This window comes from Erpetoichthys calabaricus, chromosome 18 (assembly GCF_900747795.2).
Source record: "Erpetoichthys calabaricus chromosome 18, fErpCal1.3, whole genome shotgun sequence".
Taxonomy (NCBI): domain Eukaryota; kingdom Metazoa; phylum Chordata; class Cladistia; order Polypteriformes; family Polypteridae; genus Erpetoichthys; species Erpetoichthys calabaricus.
In genome coordinates this window covers 83,917,764-83,937,949 of record NC_041411.2, presented here as the reverse complement: position 1 = coordinate 83,937,949, position 20,186 = coordinate 83,917,764, and the positions used below count along the sequence as shown (strand labels likewise).

Here is a 20,186-nt window from a genome sequence, read left to right as displayed (position 1 = left end):
CTTGGCATTGGCGTCAGGCAGCCTGGAGAGGGGGCCGAATTTGTGAACCCCCGAGGAGAGACGATTCCCAGCATGGAGCTTACAGAGAAATGGATCAAATGGGCAGCATCCCAGTTTACAAAACGGTGCTCTGCGTCAGGCCTGGCAAGGGAAGCCATCTTAGGCAGTAACAGAATTTAAAGTGTTTATGTTGGTCCTTTGAGAGGACATTCCTAAAGTGTGCCGCTTTAGTCTTACAACCCAGCATCAAAACGTTGGACCAGATGCCCGGTGTATCCTTGCCACCAAACTGCTTCCAGCCTTCCATTTATGAATTTATGAACTCGAGGCCAACTCTTGGAATTTGAAGACATCATCACCATTAGTTTTAATGGGGGGCAAAAAAGAATGTGTGTGTTCATGAGTCCCAAAATGGACACCCATTCTTCTCAAAACATGACCAGGTTCCATTAGAATGGCCATCGTCCCTTCAGAGGTTAACAGGAGCTGTCCAAGCGTTTCCCTTCATCGATGACTCAATAGCACGCCTGCTTGCCGGCTCCCATTACGTTTGACGCGGCGCACACCTCCATTGGCAGGCTTGGATTCTTATTGTTTGTGTGCACAGCATTTGTCCTTTCATTTAAAAAAGCAGCAGCAGAACAGTGACAGTCCAATAAAGATGAAAACAAAGGCCATCAACGTCACACTCTCTGAACAAACGGCCTGGTCGTCACCGCAGTGAGTGACTGAGTGGGAGAGGCGGCAGATTCTTTGAGCTCTTTTGCTTCATCGTCCACGTCTCCTGCCTCATTTCTGCCTTCCACTGCAGCGGGAAGGCGAGAGGCGCCTAAAGAAAGAGGCCTGTTGCGTGGTGCGTGTGAAGGATTTTGGAATGTTAGTCATGGTGGAAAAGGCACTATATACAGTAAAATGACGTAATTCATGGCTTCACCTCGGTAAATCACTTCCTTTGCCAGTGCTCCCATATACAAAGCCATGTCTTGTTCTTGGGAAGTGTCATCACTCTGGAAAGGCGCCATATGAAATTAATCAAGCAACCGTCATTCCACATTGTGTAGTTTTATCGTGACACAGGCTGACAGTGCCACTGCACAAATGGTGCTGGACCTGTGTGACACTCAGCCTGAAGATGTCCCAGAGGTGTTTGTTTTACTTTTGGTTGTCACTGTCTTCTGGGCACTACAGTATGTCAAGTAAAAAAAAAAAAAAAGTGGGTGGGACGAGTCTTTATTTTGTAGGCTTGGGTCAAAACGTCAGCCATAGTGCTGCCCCATCACAGATGATCCTTGATTATGTCAGCCTTGCGTTTGTTTCTGAGCTCCAAATCCCACATGCACCACAGTATGATTTCCATATTTTTTACAGGAGAAGAAGGTAACCAATGCACAAATCACACTAAACACACAATGCAGGCAAGCAAAGGCCTTACTTCTGACTATCACATTGGCCAGAATGGATTCATCCAGCTTCCATGACACTCCACGACCCTGTCTGACCAGTGCGTGAATGACTGGATGCCAGGAGGTCTTCCATCTATGAAAAAAATCGAGCTAGACAGCGGTTAGTAATTACAGACCAAACTGTCAGCCGTATGCTTCACAGTCATTTATTTCAGCAGCTAGGAGATGACACTGCTGGAGATGGAATGGTCGGCCTTGTCCTTCACAGCTGCACATGTTAGCCACCAGGGGGCCACACTGCTGAGAAAGTGAACTGTCAGCCAGGTACTTTCCATTTGCACACTGTAGCCACTAGGGGGCCTTGCTGCCAAGGGGTCAGGTCAGCCTTGCGCTTTCCATTTGCACACCACCTTACCAGCACGGTCTGCTCCTCGGCTCGACTCCTGAAGCGCTTGACTCATCCTTAGATTGTTGGCAATTTTTGATATTTTGTTTTACGGTCTGAAGGCAGAGGTCCCCCCAGGTTTCTTTTTTCTTGAGTGCATCACCAGTAATATTTTTAGACTGAATTTATTCTATTTAGAGAAATGGAAACCCCAGGCTGTGATGATTGGAAAACTGTCACGAAAAGGTCATTCTGTCTGAAAAGCGCCTCCTGCCATTTATCGTTTGCTTCTTCTTGGCCAAGCCTGCAGCCCCTGACGTTTTGCTTTTAGATTCTCCCCAGAAATCCCCAGTGTGCCGAATTTGAGTGCACAAGTCTTTATAGAGCACCTCACTCCAAGTCCTTTGTCCTTGTTAAAATGAAAGGAAGAGTATCACTACTCGGCTCTCAAACAATCAAAGCGTACTGTGTAGAGCACAGAGACTATCAGCATCAGAAAATTCATAGAAAAGAATTAATCCCAGGGACATTTTGGGATGCCCGTACAAAGATGGCACATTTCCTTGTATTGAGACATTCATGTACATAATAATAATATTTCACTTTATTTGCCATTTATCATTTATTGCATTAGAAATGTATCACTTTTCGCACACCCCAAGTTTCTCTCCAAAGACACACAGAGAAGCTTGGGGTCCGAGGGCAGGGTCAGCAATTTGCGCAGCACCCCTGGTACAATTGCAGGTTAAGGGTCTCGCTCGAGGGCCCAGCGGAGTAGCATTCCTTCTGGCACTGCCGGGATTTGAGTCAGCACTCCACACGGTGCTGGAATATGCAGTGGTTGTAGCAGAGCTGAGTACCAGCCAGGTCAGAAAGCAAAGCTCAGGCCTTTAGATAAACGGCTCGCCTACACCGACTGCCTGCTGTTAGCCAGAGTGCCTTGAAGTGGAAGTGCAAATCCTAAGGTTTGGTCCTCCCCATCTACAAAAGTCACATGGTGTCAATAGCAGTGCCCAGTTGCATTATGGGTACTGACTAAAGAGTTTGATGTTATTGAGCTCTCACATGCTTCTCATCTGGTCTCCAGTTTACTAGAAAGCTCTGCCCTGGTTTAAGAAGTGGACAAGGGGTGCTAGTAGTCTGGGAAAACAACATGGCAAAGCACCTGTGTGCGCTCTCAAGGACCACACAACTTGAGGCTGACATAGTCAAGGAGCTGCAGGTCCCTTTCCCAGGTTCTTTTCAGCACTATGTCTGATGCACTTAACACAGTAAGATTTGGCGCGTTTCCATGCGCCTCAATAACCCAGAAAGCCATGTAAACCTGTGTTCTGGATCACAGAGGAACGTCTCTTCATGAATGATCCAGTGAATTAATGGACAGATGTTGTTGGTTTCCATTTATGCTTAATCAGACTCTACCGTGTTCTCTGTGTCTTTTAACAAGTCAATTCTGTAATCGGTATCTTCTGTGCTTGTAATTTAACTGATGATCGTTCACAGCGCTCTGTACCCGCACACCCTGAAGATAACTTGGATTATATTGTATGTGGCCAAGTAAACCCTTAACCGGGTCACAGCTAAAGATTTTGTTGTCTGCTTGTGTCCGTTGCACTCTCTTCTCCTGCTTAGTTTCACTCTCACTTTAAGTGGCCACAGGTAGAAGCATCCAAAAGACAAACTTCCTAAGGCAAATCCTTGGGCATCCCCATTGTTTCTTCTCCTGGCTGAAATTCTCTGTCTCAGTATTTTAAGAAATCACTCGGCTCAGTGCTAAACATGGCAGCACAATCACAAGAGCAGGGCTGGAGTGACACGTAATGAAGTAACGAGTAACCTGATGTCATATTTGTCTGCAGTGTTACTGTTATCACAACAGCTCTTGGGTGTAAGGCAAAAAGCACATGCACTGGTATGGCGGTCCTTGGCAGGGCTCAGTCACACAGCCCAGCAGAAATCTGTGAGTAAAGCGTCAGTGTGACTAAACAAGCAAATGATCACAGGTGTCACGCTTATTTTCGGACTTATGGTGGCCCATGATGACGTTGAACTCTTTTTTGCACAGTTCAATAACGTCAGAGAATCCCAGAAGATGGCGTGCACATGTAATCGTGGATTGTTAAGAAGCACAGGATTCTGCCTTCACTGGATTGTTCACCTTCTCCCAGTTACCAGTGTGCGTGTAAACACAATCGCACTTGTTGATGCCACTCCCTGGCATTGTAAAGATGGTGGAGCAGCTCCCCGTCACTGTCACGGCAGCCTGTTTGCATTTCACGGTGACAGCTGTAGGACAAGTTGTCAGTATGCCCCACTCGGGTGCTTTTCAGTTGTAGCCCTCGTTTTCTTAAGAAGCTGTGAGCAGTCGGCGACTCCACCATAGTGCACTGCAGATGGCCCCGGTGTTTACTTTAAAATGCGTTTTCCACTAAGAACACTGGGACAGAGTTGGAGACTTGCTCAGAGCACATCTCACACAAATGTGTCTTAGGATTTGCTCAAAGAACTGCAGACATGTGGAACAAGTTACCAAGTGCTGTGGTAGAGAGGAGGACTTCAGGGACCGTCAGATCTTAACTTGATGTTCTTTTGGAGAATCTTGGTAAACAGGATGGACGAGCTTTATGGACTGAATGGCCTGCTCTTGTCACAATGGCTCTAACGTTCTAAAAATGTTCATACAGCCACCAGCACTGCCATTCAGCACATTAATTAGCTCTAAAAAAACGAGGCCATCTTGTGATACTTGGGAGATCTGAAACTGTGCTGAAACATCTTTAGGGATTTGTGAAATCTGTCACTGCTAGCAATCCTTGGTCATGTCCTCCAGGCACTGAGATCCAGAGACTGTTTTGAAGTGTGATGTACCCTCCGACTTGAAGTTGTGTAGTCTGACGTCGGCCTGACTTCATTTATCAGTGCATGCGATTCGTACATACTGAGCTTAGCGTATGCTTTGTTGCTGTGCTGTTTGACTTGTATGTTACTTTGGTAGAAATGTTTTTAAATGCATTCAGTATCCATTAAGGGCTTGTAGCACATATCGGGCCATTGGCATGGGGCCTGATGAATGCTGGGATGCCCTGATTTTGAATTTTCGTTTCTGTTGTCTATGTCTCCCTGGATAACCTTTGGTTAATGAGGATATTTTCCTCCACATCTCTGTACACCAACAGGCTTCTTCTTGATATGTCATCACCAATGTTTATACCAATTAGCTTTCCCCAGAAAGCCTCGGCTGGACTGCTCAGTAACCGTTCCCATGGTTTCCTTGGTCAATTGGAAAGTATGAAGGGAGGTGAAAAAAATTAAACTCGCTCAAGACGAAAGTTAAGGCAAAATTAATTTTCTTTGACATTTCATTCTTTTGTAATTGTAGATAATGGCTAGAAACTTGAAATAAGTCTGATTTTCTAGGGTGTCTAGCAGTGATGAGGACATTTAAGACACAAGGTGACCCCAGTCCTTCTACTGAAGTTCTTTAGGCTCTTGATATAGGCGCATGCAGTTTGACTTTGGATTCGACCAAAGCAAACAAATCCGCACCAATTACTTGAATTTGGCTGCTGTGTGAAACGGTCTTTGGCGCTGCTGCACTTTCCAGTGTCCTGGGTTTGAACCCCACGCTCGGTGTTCTTCCCAAATCCTCAGGGTTGTGCAGGTCAGGTTTAGTGGGGGATTCCAAATTAGCCCCTGTGTAGCAACTCACATCACTCAGCCTTGTCTTATTTAGAGTTGTTGGCTGCTTTTTCTCCAGGGGGTTACTGGGACAGGCCCTTGACAACACAAGATCTGATTCATTGAGGGCCGATTGTCAAGACACCAGTCAATTTTAATCCGCGCAGACGTCACTTGTTGTGGGGGATCAGTGCTGTTGGGTCCAAACTCAGTACACGCTCTGCACGTGGCAAGTATCTGTGATTTCCTGAACATGAAGGCTGCTTGGCCAACATCCAGGAGGTGCACCCCTCTCATGCTTAGTAGAGGGGTCTTTGATGAGTAGTAGACTCTATGGAAGTGACACTTGGCTGACAAACACAAAGACACTGAATGAAAGCTGGGGTGAGATGGACCAGGTGGATGTAGAAGGGTTATGGAGTGAGACGAAGATGAACGCTGAGCTGACAGAAATGTGGTGTGGAGAGCTCAGGAGAAACAGACTAAGATGGTTTGGGCATGAGGGGTGAAGACTTCTGTACCAAGATAAAGGTGGAAGGAATGAGAACCGGAGGAAGGCTGAAGCAAATGTGATTGGAGGTAGTGGTGATATGAATAGAAAGGATCTTGCACAAAAGGTGCCCAGAAACACCAAGAGTGATCTGGAGGACTCGTGCTAAGGTGATGGTGAAATGATTTGAACGCCCTGCAGCCATTGTGTGGCCAATAGCTTTGAACTCCATAGTTAATGACAGAGCTGTGGCTGTGGGGTACAGCAGTCATTGGGAGGGAGAGCTTCGATTGAGAGACTTGTGTTTATGGGGGTCTGCAGTTACTAGGGGTTTTTAGAGATGAGAGGTCTAAAGGCAGCTGTGGTCACTAAATGGGCTCATCACGTCCCACTTCTTGGTCAATGGCAGGGTCTACGCTCCTGTCAACTGCTGTATGCGAGTGAAGCTTTGAAGGGCGAGAACTCCTGTCCAGTGACCCGTGTTTTCCTTACATTATGGTGTCATTAATACCTGAGCTGCTTGTGAATGAACATGTCAGACAGTTACAGTTGTCCTGTATTCTGTCTCCTGTTAAAAGGCCTGCTCTAGTTGTTTTGGAACGTGTCTTTATTTCGCTCTGCCTTGACAGATGGGCTGGCCTGTCGGAGGTGTTTTTTTTCGTGAGGGTCTGTATACACCCAGCGCATGTGATAATCTTCCTGTTAATTGGTTCCATTTAGAGTCTGCTGCTTGGACATATTTCAGACTGACCTGTGGTGTTCTTCACCATAGCAACTGGCAAGGCATTAATCTGATGTCAGCACGGGATGGACAGACTTAATTAGGCTCTGTCTGAATGCTTTATGTCTTCCTCAAGTATGCTGGGTCTTCCCATTGCAAACTGGGATTTCCGTTTGAGTTGCATGCATTTGAATGGTTGCCAGACAGGTAGGCCTACACCTGCCAGTGAGGTGAGTGAGCCGAGTCCCGAAAGGCCGCAGTGGCTGCACATTCGCTTTGTAAACTTATTGCTTTCTGCATTGGTGGATGTTGTTGGCCTCTTTTTGATTTTAAAAGCAGTCGGCTGCATGAGGTTTTGATCTCCCCTAAAGGTTGATGTCCTTCAGTATTGCTTTTGAGATGCTGGTGCCATGCTCGTCTTTGGCTAAGTGACTTGCCTGCAGGTCACTTGTGACGTATGAATGTTTGTTGACTGGCAGGTCCTGATTAAAACCTCATCATTCGTCTTGGACTCTCAACAGAAACTCTGAGCTCAGTAGGAGCCTTTTAGAAATAAACCGAGCAGTGATCTCAACAAGAACATACAATGGTGTTAGTATTTTCACAAAGCACAAAACTAGACAGTTTTCAGGGTAATCTTATTTCTGATCATTTGATTGTTAAAAAGATCAAGCAGCAGCCACTGTAACTTAGCACAAAGTGCCCCTGCTGCTGGTCCCGCTAGGCCTGGTCATGAAGGTGCACAGGAGGTGCCTCCTTAATTCTCTGAGCCGAAAAAGGTGCGCTGAAGGAACACCGTCTTCACTCCAGCAAAGGAATACCCTGGCATTTATAGGCATCTTCACCTCTCGTCCAGACACCCAGCACCAATTGGGCAGCACTTACTCAGACTCTGCCAATGACACCCCAGGGACCCTCACATCTCCTTCCGTTTCCTTCTGATGTCTTGTGTCCTTGGCCTTCATTGTGCATTATGATGAAGTCTGGACCTCTGACCTGAGCGGTGGCCCGCTCATCTTTTGTCCCCTGAGGTCTCTTCACTTGCTCAGTTAATTAGCGGTTGATTTCAGTCCCACAGCTCATGTCTGATTTTAGTCAGCAAGCTGCTGTGTGTGTTTTGCTCTTTCTCAAAGTTTAGAAGTCTCTTTGTAGCTTTTTTGTCTCATTAGATGTTTTTTTTTAACCAGAATTGTTAATTATCGTGAAAAGTTTAGCTGCTAATTAACACTGAATGGCAGAGGGTGCAAACAACATGAGGGTAGTTGCTGTTTACACCTGTGTGCGTATTCATCATCAGGCAGCTTCTTGGTAAGAACAGAAACTATCAGCAGCTGTGCACATTTCATGCCAAACTGAATCTCTGCAACATTCTCAGCCAGCAAACTTGCTTATAGTCCTGCTGTGACTTTAAATAAATTAAATGACAACATGGGCAACTTGTGGCAAAATTCATTCTGCATTCCTGCTGCTGCTCTTTCTTCTCGTTATTACTGTTTTTGTAGATCGACCCATTTTCCAAACCTGTGTAATTCAATTCTAGAGTTGTGAGGAGCTGAAGCCTAACCCCATGGGCATGTAATGGCGCATTACAAGGCACACTCATGCAGTAACCGGCCGATGTCACGCACACGTCTTTAGGATATAGGGGGACAACAGCGAACACCGGGAGAACCGGGAGGAGCAGTAGTGGTGGCTACTTTACTCCTGATCTTCACTTTACCAGACCTGCTTCACCTCACTCTAGAGTGGCCATAGCCTATCCAGGCAGTGCAGGTAGGTGCAAGACAGGAACCAAGCAAGCAGCCGACCTCGGGAAGGGGGCCAATCCATCGTAGGGCACAAACGCACACAAAATCATGGAAATTCGAAGTGTAAAATCTGCCATTTATGTGGTGAAGAAATTTAAAAAAAAAAAAAAAAAACTCCTTTGGGTGCAGATTTTGAAAGTTAAACTTCTGAGGCCCAGCAGCATTTTGGCCAACTGTGGACAACTGGTAACAGAGGACAAGGATGACAGAGCTAGTTCTACACAGTACAAACTGCAGAGCGCCACACAACACTCTCACTGCCATCATGACTAAAATGGGCATTGTTAAGCTGACTTGGTATTTTGAGTACAAGTTCTCAGAGTTCTGCCATCTCAGAGACGTCAACCAGCCAGCGGTCTCCAGTGATGCCAGTCAGGGTATAAACATCAGGAGTTCACTGCACCCGCCTTTCTCTTTCATTTCTGATCTGGAGACCAAAGCAGCCAGTCATCTCCATCTCCATTGATGCTATTTAGGTGACACTTGTGACCACACCGTTGTATTGTGCCAGTTAACAGACTGGAGAGGGTTTGACATGTAAAATGGCCGGTAGGCCTTTTCCTGATCAGATTGCGTGTTTTTGTCTTTATGTTTGTGAATATGCAAACCAGGAGCCCTCACACCTTTGTATGTTTTCTGCATTTGCTGGCTCACAGATCGCAATGCCTGATACTTTATTTTATTTATTTTTTTGTTAACCAGATCTTTTGTCACACATAATAATAAAAATAGTAACCACAGGGAGACATTACAATAAGAAATGGTTTTACAGTTGAAGGCACAAATGGTAGAAACTATTAAAATTACTCATTCATTCATTACAAATTCAGCACGTCTGCAAGGAAAGAAACACTTCTGGATTGACAGATGATATGAAGAAATATGGAAAGGTGACATCAAATGAAGTGAGGGGTTGTGTAAGATAGGAGTTTATGTTGGAGGAAGAAAGGAGATCATTGTTTTAGGAAATAAAAGAAAATCGGCAAAACCTGTGAGCTGATTTGGTGTGCGTGCTCCATGTGCACCGTGGCCTGACTGGTGTTTGGTTGCTGCCTGACACTCCGTGCTCCCCGTACCTCTGAGCTGCATATGTGTGTTAAGTGATAGATAGGTGGACACATACATGTTTTGTTTTTTGTGATTTAATTTTTTATGGAAACACAAAGCAAAAACTTTAGAGGGGAATTCAAGCCATTATGACAGGAACTACAATAAGGTAAAACCCCATGATCAGTGCCCACCCCAACACTACCACCTCACCACTCCACTACATCACAATTGATAGCAACAACAAAATGGAGCCCACCAGGACCAGCAAGTGAGGGAGCAGCACAGCACTGATCTCATGAAGAACAAGAAGAGCTAAAGTTTGAGGTTTCAGGCAAGACCTGGGCACACCACACCACACCGTACCCGTGTAATTGTCAATATAAGAGCCAGGTGCCCCGTTGACAACTCCAAAAGAAACAAATGTAATTTTATTAAGAAACTCAAAAGGAAATCAACAGGCCAGAACAAGAATCAGTTAACATGTAAAATAAACCTAAATGGCACCTGCCTCCCCCACCACCTTGTCCCATGTCCTGTGCCATACCACCAGGAACTGCAGCAGTGCCAGCTGACCAGACCACTGCACCCGCATCAAAAGTTTGCGTTCATAAAAGATTGAAGTTTGGAAGTATCAGAATCCCAGTCATGAATGGAGATGCTGGACTTCATTAATTTGTGAAGCTGATACCCCCAAAAGAATCAAATTACAAATGGGACACAGACAGTTCTGCATTATAATGAGGTCTGGGTGTCCCCCATCTAGAAGCAATGAGATGTTTGGCATACACATAAGAATGTCCCCTGGCACACAGAGACAACGAGGCCTAACACTTCTAAGAGTATTAGAATGTGTGGCCCGTGTTTGGAGTAGGAACTGGCAGAACAGGAGGACAAAACCAATAGCTGTCTCTGGGACATCCGGCGGGCAGAAGTGATCTGCGAGGAGTCATTTATAACGTATAATTTGATATTTCTGAAATGGTATCCCAGCAGGGGGGAGAGGACCGCAAGAGAAACAAAGGTGTATATGTGAATACAGTCATGAGGGTTAAACAAGTGCGCAGACAGGACAAGGCACCTTATGACTCCGATGACATGTTATTTTTATTGTGCCTTGTATTAGCGAATACTTAGCTGTAGGTCGTTCTTTTTTTTTTTTTTTAAAGAAGTAACATCACATTTGTCACGTTTAACCATGAAGTCCTTTGCTGCTTTACTAAGAGTGTCCTGAATTGTTAACTGGTGGATATTTTCAAATGCGCTTCACTGCAGCAGAGGCGTCCGCATTGTATTACACTGTGAGAAGGTCAGGCCACAGTGCTCCACATCACCTCTGGCAAGTGCTTCTCGCTGATACTGACTTCACTAACTTTTATTCAAAACAGGATAGGATGGGCTTTAGCCCCCCACCGTGACACTCTGCAGGTCCTAAGAATAAAATATTTTATCCACGACAACTCTGAAATGAGAGGTGGGCAATGTGACTGACTCCAGGCTGAGCAGTTGCCTTGCTAAAAACCACACAGGGTGTCAGAGGTGGAGAATGAAGTGACCTGCAGTGACATTCAGTCATTTCCCCCGTCTGATCTGAGCTGCTTTGGAAATGGCAGCTTCATTGAGTCCTGGTTTCAAAACTCAACCCAGTCGCTGGATATGTGGAGTGGAGTTTCCAAGCTCTCCCCAATGTCTGCATGGGTTTTTATCTGAAATGAAGACAATCAGAGGTACAAATGAAGTGGGAGTGATATCTACCAAAGTACAGGAAAGTAGGGTGAAGTGGTACAGCCATGTGCTGAGGAGAGACAATGAACATGTGGGCAAAAGAGAAAGTGAAGAGGGAGGAGGTGGATGAATAAACTAAAAAGAACATCTAGAGGAGAAGGTCAATCGAGCACATCAACCCCACAGAGAGGGTGGAAACGATGAAGAGGAAGAAGAACATTCTACCCACAACCTAAAGACTTGCTTATTAGTATAACTGGTGACAGTACAGTGTCCCCTGTGACCCCGAGATTGCCTTGTGCCTAGTGCTGTCAGGATAGACACCAGCTCCTTGCCACCCTGAAATGAATGACCAGTAGTGACCCCAAGTGACCGTTACGAGGCAGATGAGGAGGTGCAGAGCCGCATGGAAAGGAAGGCGCTTTGCCAGATTGGGATGGTGGCAGCAACATTAGAGGGCTACAGAGGAACAAGATGGAGGCTTCAGCAGTGGACTAACCCTTAGAAAGCGAAATACCCTACGGTGCACTCAAAAACTTGAAATCCACCCCCTCCCCACCACCCCCCAAGCTAATTTTATTGAGTTTTGTAATTGCAAATTAGGGGCTAGAAAGGAGAGGAATGAAGGGTCAGAAGAACCACCACGACAAAATACATGTGTGTAAATGAGAGGGAGGTCAGAGGAATGGTGAGGATGGAGGGAGTAGAGTTGGCAAAGGTGGAGGAGTTTAAATACTTGGAATCAACAGAACAGAGTAACGGGGATTGTGGAAGAGAGGTGAAGAAGAGAGTGCAGGCAGGGTGGAGTGGGTGGAGAAGAGTGTCAGGAGTGAATTGTGACAGACGGATATCAACAAGAGTGAAAGGGAACAGGACAACAGGACGGTAGCGAGACCAGCTATGTTATATGGGTAGGAGACGGAGCTGGAGGTGGCAGAGTTAAAGATGTTAAGATTTGCATTGGGTGTGATGAGGATGGACAGGATTAGAAATGAGGACATTGGAGGGTCAACTCAGGTGGGACGGTTGGGAGACAAAGTCCGAGAGGCGAGATGGTGTTGGTTTGGAGAAATGAGGGGTATAATGAGAGAAGGGTGCTAAGGATAGAGGTGCCAGGCGAAAGGAGAAGAGGAAGGCCTAAGAGAAGGTGGTGAGAGGAGGACATGCAGGTGATAAGATGGGTGTGACAGAGCAAGATGACGAGGACAGGAAGATACGGAAGAAGATGATCCGCTGTGGCAAGCCCTAACGGGAGCAGCTGAAAGGAAAAGAAGAAGGGTCAGTTTTGTGAAACTATATACAAAACTCCTTACTCATGATCAGGTTTCATAATGCTTATTTGAAAGGTCTTGTCCACCATGAGTAACATCACAAGGTTTGCACAAGTAGGTGAGGTGACACGCTGTGAGGAGAGCGGACCAGCGGCCCTGTGGGGTTCGGCCCCACACCTCAGCCGCCAAGTCTCTCTGTCTGCTTTGGAGAGCTTTCTGGTTAACACGCCATGTGCTTGTGTCAGTTTCCGCTGCCACCAGGCGTCAGTGTCACACATGTCATGGCTTGCTTTTGAGATGCATGGTTTGCGTTTTGTGTTGTGCCCGCTCCCTCTTAACACTTCCTGCATGTCCCACCTCCGCACGTAGCAGCCTTGTGTCTGTCTGTCTGTCTGTCTGCCTGCCTGTCAGCCCGTCATTCAGCCGGCCCTATTGTATCTGACAGGTGTCAGTTCTCGTTTCTCCTGCTATTGGTGTTTTGTCATCTTGTGCTGCTTTTATTCCTGTCAACACAGATTATCATTTTAAATAAAATGCACAGCCTACAAATCCGTCGGCATCACCAGCTGTTGGCAGAATGCAAGGCAGATCAGCAATTGGGCACTTGTGTTATTAATATGCTTTTTCTTTGTGATGAAGAGTTCGTTTTTAGGGGGCTCCCAAGCATTTGCACTCCTAGGTGTTGGGGATGATGATTAGGTAGGATGCTTTTTCTTTTTTTATCAGGTAGACAGTCGAGTGACCAGGCCTTAGGCCTTCAGTCATGTTTTCCCTCCTCCTCACCACGTTACCTGAATTGTAAATCTCAGTGGATGCGTGTAACGTGGGACAGTCACAAGTCGCCCCTGAGCTTTAGCATTCATGGCTTGCCCCATGCTTCAACTTCCATTATTTACTCAATGAATAATCATTGCAGATGCTGAGAGGGGCTCAGGACGAGAGCTGCAGCAAAATGTTTTGCTCAGACTGATTGTGTCTCGGTGTGCTTCACTCTAATTTTGCTGATCTTACACAAAATGGAGCTGAGGACAAAGGTGTCACTGAACCAGTGTGACTGAACCTTAGGGATGTGACCACTGCCTAGTCCATCCATCCAGCCCCTTCCAGACCACCTTAACGTGTACTCTAAAATTGCATAAAAAGTTGACTGTGGGTTGTGTGTTTGTCCAGTATGGAAATCCGCACCGTGTAAACGATTTTGGACGTGTTTTGTGCAGGCCCAGGCCACAGGCTGTGTCTCACTCACTTCATTTAGTGACTCTGCCTGCACTTTATTCCACCCCAGGCCATGCTGGGTACCCCTGCTAGTATTAAAAAGGAAGAATAACTCTTGACAAAATGCAGATTTTATTTATTTTTTTTAGAAATTGTAAGTAAAAGTCTGGTAATAAGTTGTTACCATAAAAGCATTTCTACCTTCGTCTGGCACCTGTGGTAGTGACTCCTTCAGGCCAAACAGACTGCACCCTAAAAAAGTTACAGACCACTGCTCTGTGCCACTTTAAGGTTGGACGCCATTTCAACATTCGGTAATTTCAGTTGACGTCCTCCCCTGATTCACAATCAGAAGCTCAAGTTGGGTAAAAACTGTGAAGTTTGGAACTATGGAAGAAATTCGCGAGAGTCCTGTGAAAACAGAAAGATTACCTGGAAGAAGCCCAAACTTTCACAGGAGTGGCCTTAGACTGAGTGCCGATTTAAATTCCAGTGTTGCTGTTAGCACTGCTGACTCCATCTTCAGCTGGCCTTCTGTTTGAACCCCATCAGTTACAACAGCCAGCAGTACCAGCCATAAGGCAAGAGCCAGCACTGGGTGAGACGCCAGTCCACCCGTGAACACACTCACTCATGCCAGGCCCGCCAGTGAGTTGCTAATCAAGTCAAGAGAAGGGAATAAAAATACACAGAAATGCAAACTCCACGGACACGCTGACTGCATCTGCACTTTTCAGAAGGACTGATGGCCCAACTGCATTTCATTTTTAAAGCCTATCACCCAAATGCTTCTGGCAGCTCTAGCTACTCGACTTCCTCACCTTTGTTGTATTTCCTGTTTCCTCCATATCTCACTAACAGATAAAATATGGAATCTGAGTAAATACAGAAAAGGCAGAGTCCTCCATTAGCCGCTCTGTTCATCTGTTCTTAGACCCACTGTGTTTCATTCAGGGTCACAGGTGGCCCAAGTGCCAGTTAGCCACATTCACAGACAGACCTTTGAGATGCCAATGGACTCCATGAAGACCTGCAGACCTGACTGGGGTTTGAACTTGGAATCGTGAGGTAGCAGTGCTAACCAGTGTACCCCCAGGTCATTGAGAAGAGCGTGTTTAACAATACGCAGTAGCAAATGATGGAGGTCCTCTGATGACAGGCAGCTGATTTGTAACCTGCTGGTCTCAGCTTTGACCCTGCCATGTTGTGTGCCCAACTTTAGTTAGGGCCTGCGGTGTTCAAAATCCTTTAATCTTTTATGGGCTTGGCAGTGGCAGTGTGAGGATCCTATGACACTAAAGGCGCTTTCTTTAATTTAAAGCTCAAGTCAGTCACCTTTTAGTCCTTTAATACATAGCAATAGCACCAGTCAGAACAAATGTGCAAACCTTCACTTTGTATCACCATACTCTGGTAAAGTCCCAAGCCAGGCGCTTTACACATTCAGAGTTATGTGATGACAGTTGTATAATATTCACAAAGAGTAGTGTCACACATTGGGAGGAGGATGTGGTGAGGATCGAACCCGCATCATTGCTGCCTAACCCAAGTCTTCACGATTCTCAAAAGCAGAATTCTGTCAGAGAGTGCATTGTGTACATGAGGACACCTAGTGGAAACTGGGGGGAACTGCACCGAAGACAGGAGCAAGGAAGTGCCAAAGGAGGGGCAGAGGAATCTGGAAGAAATGACAAGAGGCTTAGGAGTCGAAGCAGAAACCTTGACATCTGTCAGAATGTGCCTGAATAAGATGTTAGAGCAGCGTAGCTCTGTATTAGCCAACGAAACCACCTCGACAGTCTGTTTGTTAGACCTAATCCACCTTAAGAAAAGGGCAAGTGTCTGTGAGTGAATACATCCGGTTGCGAAAAAGAGAACAAAATTTGTCTCTATTATTCCAAAAAATGTTTTAGTAATAAAATGCATTGTATTTGTCATTTCAACAGATGGTGCATCACAAACATTAATACTGCTTTGGCGAATCCCATACCAAATGTTAATGATGAGGTCTACAGTGATTATGTAGATATCAACCTATCCTAGACAGGTAGCATAGCGAATAATTACAGTAACAGATAAAGACAATCTGATTAAACAAATGATGTATATACATTTGTATGGCGCTGGAAAATGGCAAAGTGTTGCATGTTGGTGAGACGTGCAAGTGATATGTCTACTACTGCCACTTCTCATTGTGGTCTTTACTGCTGATGGTGTCTTTTCTTAAATTAGTTACACCATACTGCCATTGGTGTGGTATGCTGGTTAAGACTTTGGTCATCAAACCCTGGGGTTGTGGGTTCAAATCCCACTGCTGACGCTGTGTGACCCTGAGCAAGTCATTTCACCTGCCTGTGATCCAAGTGGAAAAAAAGAAACAAAACAAATGGAACCAATTGTGTCTCAAATGTTGTAACTCACTTTGGTTAAAGGCCTCGGCCACATAAGGAATAATAATAATATTGACAGTCCACTGCATTGTTGATGACCCCAGACGCTAACTATTCTCACCTCACCCACCAGCTCTTGAGAATTTGTATTTGTTGCCACATACCAATAATTCATAACTAAAAGTATAAAAGTTTGTACTAAGTAAACACACTCATTTATTTAATGATGAAGACTGATACTGTGTGATGTTTCATTTCTATAATTTTATCAGAAATTTTACATTTCCGGTCCACTTGTGTTTTTTTTAGTTGATTTTGGTAAAAGTGCCGGCTAGCTAATCGATGCTAACAGACGCTTCATGTATAATTGATGGTAATAAAAGTGTATGGAAGACTCCAGAAATTCATTTCTTCACGAGACATGCACGCTGAAGCCAGCTTTGTTGTGGACTCGGCGTTATTGCTGCGTTTTCTACTGTTAGTCTTCCTCGTGAGCAGTTTGTGGCCTTAATATTTCGGCAGCATCTTTCCCACTGGCTCAGTATTAATACTCGCTGTTATGATTTATTCAAAGAATGTGAATTATTTGTTTGTTCCATCAGAGAGAGAGAGAGAGAGAGAGAGAGAGAGAGATTGAAAACGCACTCTGCAAAGGAAGGGCGGGTGAGTTTGGGGAGAGCGTGAGTGAGGGAGCGTGAGCGTGTGAGTAACTGGGGGGGCTATGGAGAGAGAGCGCGAATGAGCGAGCGAGAGAGAGAGAGATAGCGGTAAACGAGAGCGCAAGAGCGGAGAGAGAGAGAGAGACGCGCAGAGATGCTACTCAGTATCCACAATGACAGAGCTGATAGGTGAAAAGAAATTTAGAAGATGGTTTCACTAAAAGGAATAATGTCACTTGTTGTTAATTTTCTGTTAAGTCTCTTGGAATTCTCCTCCTCCTCCTCCTTCTCCTCCTCCTCCTCCTCCTTGGGTAATAGTTGAGATTCTAGACGAGTATTCAATTTGTGAGGCCGCTGAGGTCTATGATTTCCTTTTGCCAGCCCTCCAGGCTGCCGCAGCACAAGTCAGCATAGCTAATGCAGATAGATCTCGCTCGACTTCTAATTCGATATGAGCAGAGCGATAACTCAGGCGCTGGCGAGAAGGCGGCGGCTGCCGCTTCTACTGCCTCAGCTTCATCGGCGGCTGCCTTAGGAGTCGACTGCCCTGGGATTTCTTGTCATCTTTTAACCCTATCCCCTCCACCCCACTCCCCAATCCCCTGTGGCTTTTTCTTTTTTTTTATTGATTTTTCTCCCCCCCCCCTTTTCTGGGGGTGGTTGCTACTAAAGTGAGTGTGATGATTAATATTTTTTTTCTTTTGATGTTCTTTCACAGGACTAGTGGCAGCAAAGAAGAGTCCTAAGCTGGTGAGTACTGATGGATTTGTTTTACCGCAAGTTAAATGTGCAGTGGGGGGCTCAGGAGCTTTAATGATTACACCTGTGTGTTCATTTGATTGATTGATTGATTCTTCTTTTTAAAACTTCTTGTTTTGCCGGGTGGCTAAAGTATCAGGGCTCTTTTGGCTTCTGGGTGGACACGGCGGACGCGTGTTGGCTCCCTGCAGGACACTCATTATCTAATTGCTTGAGAAGAGGAGCAGGACGCCTCATTTTTTTTTTTTCCGTTCTGAACCTCCCACTCGTGCCCCCCTGCATCACTTAACAAATACTACGAATGCATGCAGTTAGTGTCGGCAGCTGCTTCTTATTGCAGGCGTGTGCTTCTTCTGGAAGGCAACCAGTGGATTTGCCTTGCTGATTATCTTCACAATGAGTTTGCTTTGGCCAGGTGGCAGTTAATCACCACAAGGCTCCTGAGGGCCCGGACCTTTTTTTTTTTTGGTTGTGCCGTTATTGTAAGGCTTGAATACTGCATGTACCAGCATGCTGCCTTGTGCAAGATGGATGCCTCCTTGTTTGCCTGTCGGTTATTTAGTGAGAGGACCGCTCTCCAGAGATGTGCCGAATGGCAGTGCCTTTACTGCGGGCTGAGATGTGGAATGAAGATTCTCCTCTTTTCATATCCCATATGCTGCTTAACACCAAGGGAATCATTGGAATAATCAGGGACTCGGAATACATGGAGCCAGACCAGAGGCTGTGTGGAATAATACAGCAGGCTGCTGCTCGGGTATTCTGTTGTGCTTCATGTGGCAGCTGTGTTGGGCATCGTAGAAGGTGTGTTAGGCTACTGAGGCCATAAACCTGCCCACTGCCTTTTAAAAGTGTCAGAGTGTGGAGTGAGGCCTTCTTTGTCTTGTGGTTTTATAAAGTTCACGTTCTACTCCTGCTTAGTCCCACTGAGCCGTTGGTTTACCAGAGCCCAACCTTCTTGCTACGTGTTATATGAAGCCTGACTGTGCGGGATTCAGTGTTTTAAGTCTCTAAGCCCCAGAGCAGAGGGTTGCAATGCCACTTCATTATAGGACACCTCAATGTACACAGCCACATACACTCAGACCTGGCCAGCGAGCGTAATGGCATGTGTCTGGATGGAGTCTGCGTTTGAATCATCAATGAATTTATCATTAGTTGATAATGTCTGCATTCACTTGTTTGAGCTCAAAATATCTGTCTGGCAGGCTGTTAAGTGAGTTGCAGCCACCCTCACCACTGACATGCTGGTTTGTCCTCTCAAGACACCGCTTGCATGATATGTCCTCATCAATGTGGGATCTTTTTATTTGACACCCGGCAATAAATACGAGCACTTGGCCCGGGACTCTCAAATGTACTCCATCAAACAAATGCAAATTTTATGGGGCATCTTGAAATTTGATTTTTTCAGTGAACGGATTGAGGGGAGCGTCAACTGGTTTTTAAAACCTCATGTTAAACTATGGGCGGGAGGAACCCCCTGCTGCCTTGCAGTTAGGTCCTCCCTGTGTGGAGTTTGCATGTTCTCTTCGTGTCTGTGTGGGTTTCATCTGGGTGCTCCGGTTTCCTCCCAAAGACATGCAGGTTAGGTGCATTGGCGATCCTAAATTGTCCCTAGTGTGTGTGTGTGTGCGCCCTGCGGTGGGCTGGTGCCCTGCCCGGGGGGTTTGTTCCTGCCTTGCACCCTGTGCTAGCTGGGATTGGCTCCAGCAGACCCCCGTGACCCTGTGTTAGGATATAGTGGGTTGGAAAATGGATGGATGGATAGAAGAAACCCCTTGTAAACCACACACTGGGTGCCCGAGCTGTGAAAAAGAGCGGGTCCCCAGTGCTGTGAGATGGGCACGTTGATTTGGGTGACGAAGGTTAGGGTTCTTGCAGTCATTTACTGTCTATGACATTAATGGTTTAACTGCACATACTTGATTTTAGTATTGAGCTGTGTATTCACATTTACAGTTGTGCTCCTCATCTGCTGGCAGAACCACATGTGAATACCCCCTGTTCAGGGTGTAGGCCTCACCTGGTGTGAATTTGTTTGTAAAAAAACGCACTTATCAGTTTGTCCATTTTGCCTCCATTACAAAGGTAAGAATGATGTGGCTGTTAAAATGAAGGGTGAAAAACAAGATAAATGTCATCATTAACGGGTCTCCAGCATGTGAAAATGTGACATAAATATGACTCCCTTAGCTTCCTGTTCTTCTAATATTATTGATTGTAGCTCCTCGGGGAAAACTGCAAAAAAGCAAAGCCCCTCAGTTGATGTTTCATATTGACCTTCTCCATGGCTCACTCTTTGTCCTCATTTCCTTTGTTTTGCTTTTGCAGCAACAGCTGGAGCGGAAGGACAGTCAAAACAGTTCCCAGCACAGCGTCTCCAGTCACCGCAGCACCCGCACAGACTCGCCAGTCCACAGCAACCAAGTGCTTCCCAGTTACCCCAACAACAACAACAGCAGCAGCAGCAGCTGCAACAACAACAACGAAGCACCAGCCACAGACCAAGCGGACAGCACAGCACTGAAGAAGCCAGATCCTTTCAAAATCTGGGCCCAGTCCAGGAGCATGTATGAAAGCAGGTGTAAGTACGAGTAGAGGGAACTGCCGAGTCACAGTTGTAATGGCGGCT

General features: G+C 45.8%; 2 protein-coding genes across 6 annotated transcripts in view; both read left to right on the top strand.

Moving 5' to 3' along the window:
* adamts9 (ADAM metallopeptidase with thrombospondin type 1 motif, 9) overlaps nucleotides 1-20,186 on the top strand; it is a 512,150-nt gene that overhangs the window by 193,507 nt on the left and 298,457 nt on the right. The gene's annotated exons all lie outside the window — the stretch shown is intronic.
* Nucleotides 1-20,186, top strand: part of magi1b (membrane associated guanylate kinase, WW and PDZ domain containing 1b) — a 297,633-nt gene that overhangs the window by 240,469 nt on the left and 36,978 nt on the right. For all 5 annotated transcript variants that reach the window (XM_028824457.2, XM_051921186.1, XM_028824466.2 and 2 more), the window contains 2 exons: nucleotides 17,511-17,542; nucleotides 19,886-20,138. In XM_028824457.2, coding sequence (XP_028680290.1) covers nucleotides 17,511-17,542; nucleotides 19,886-20,138 — 285 coding nt within the window. The remainder of the gene's footprint in view (nucleotides 1-17,510; nucleotides 17,543-19,885; nucleotides 20,139-20,186) is intronic.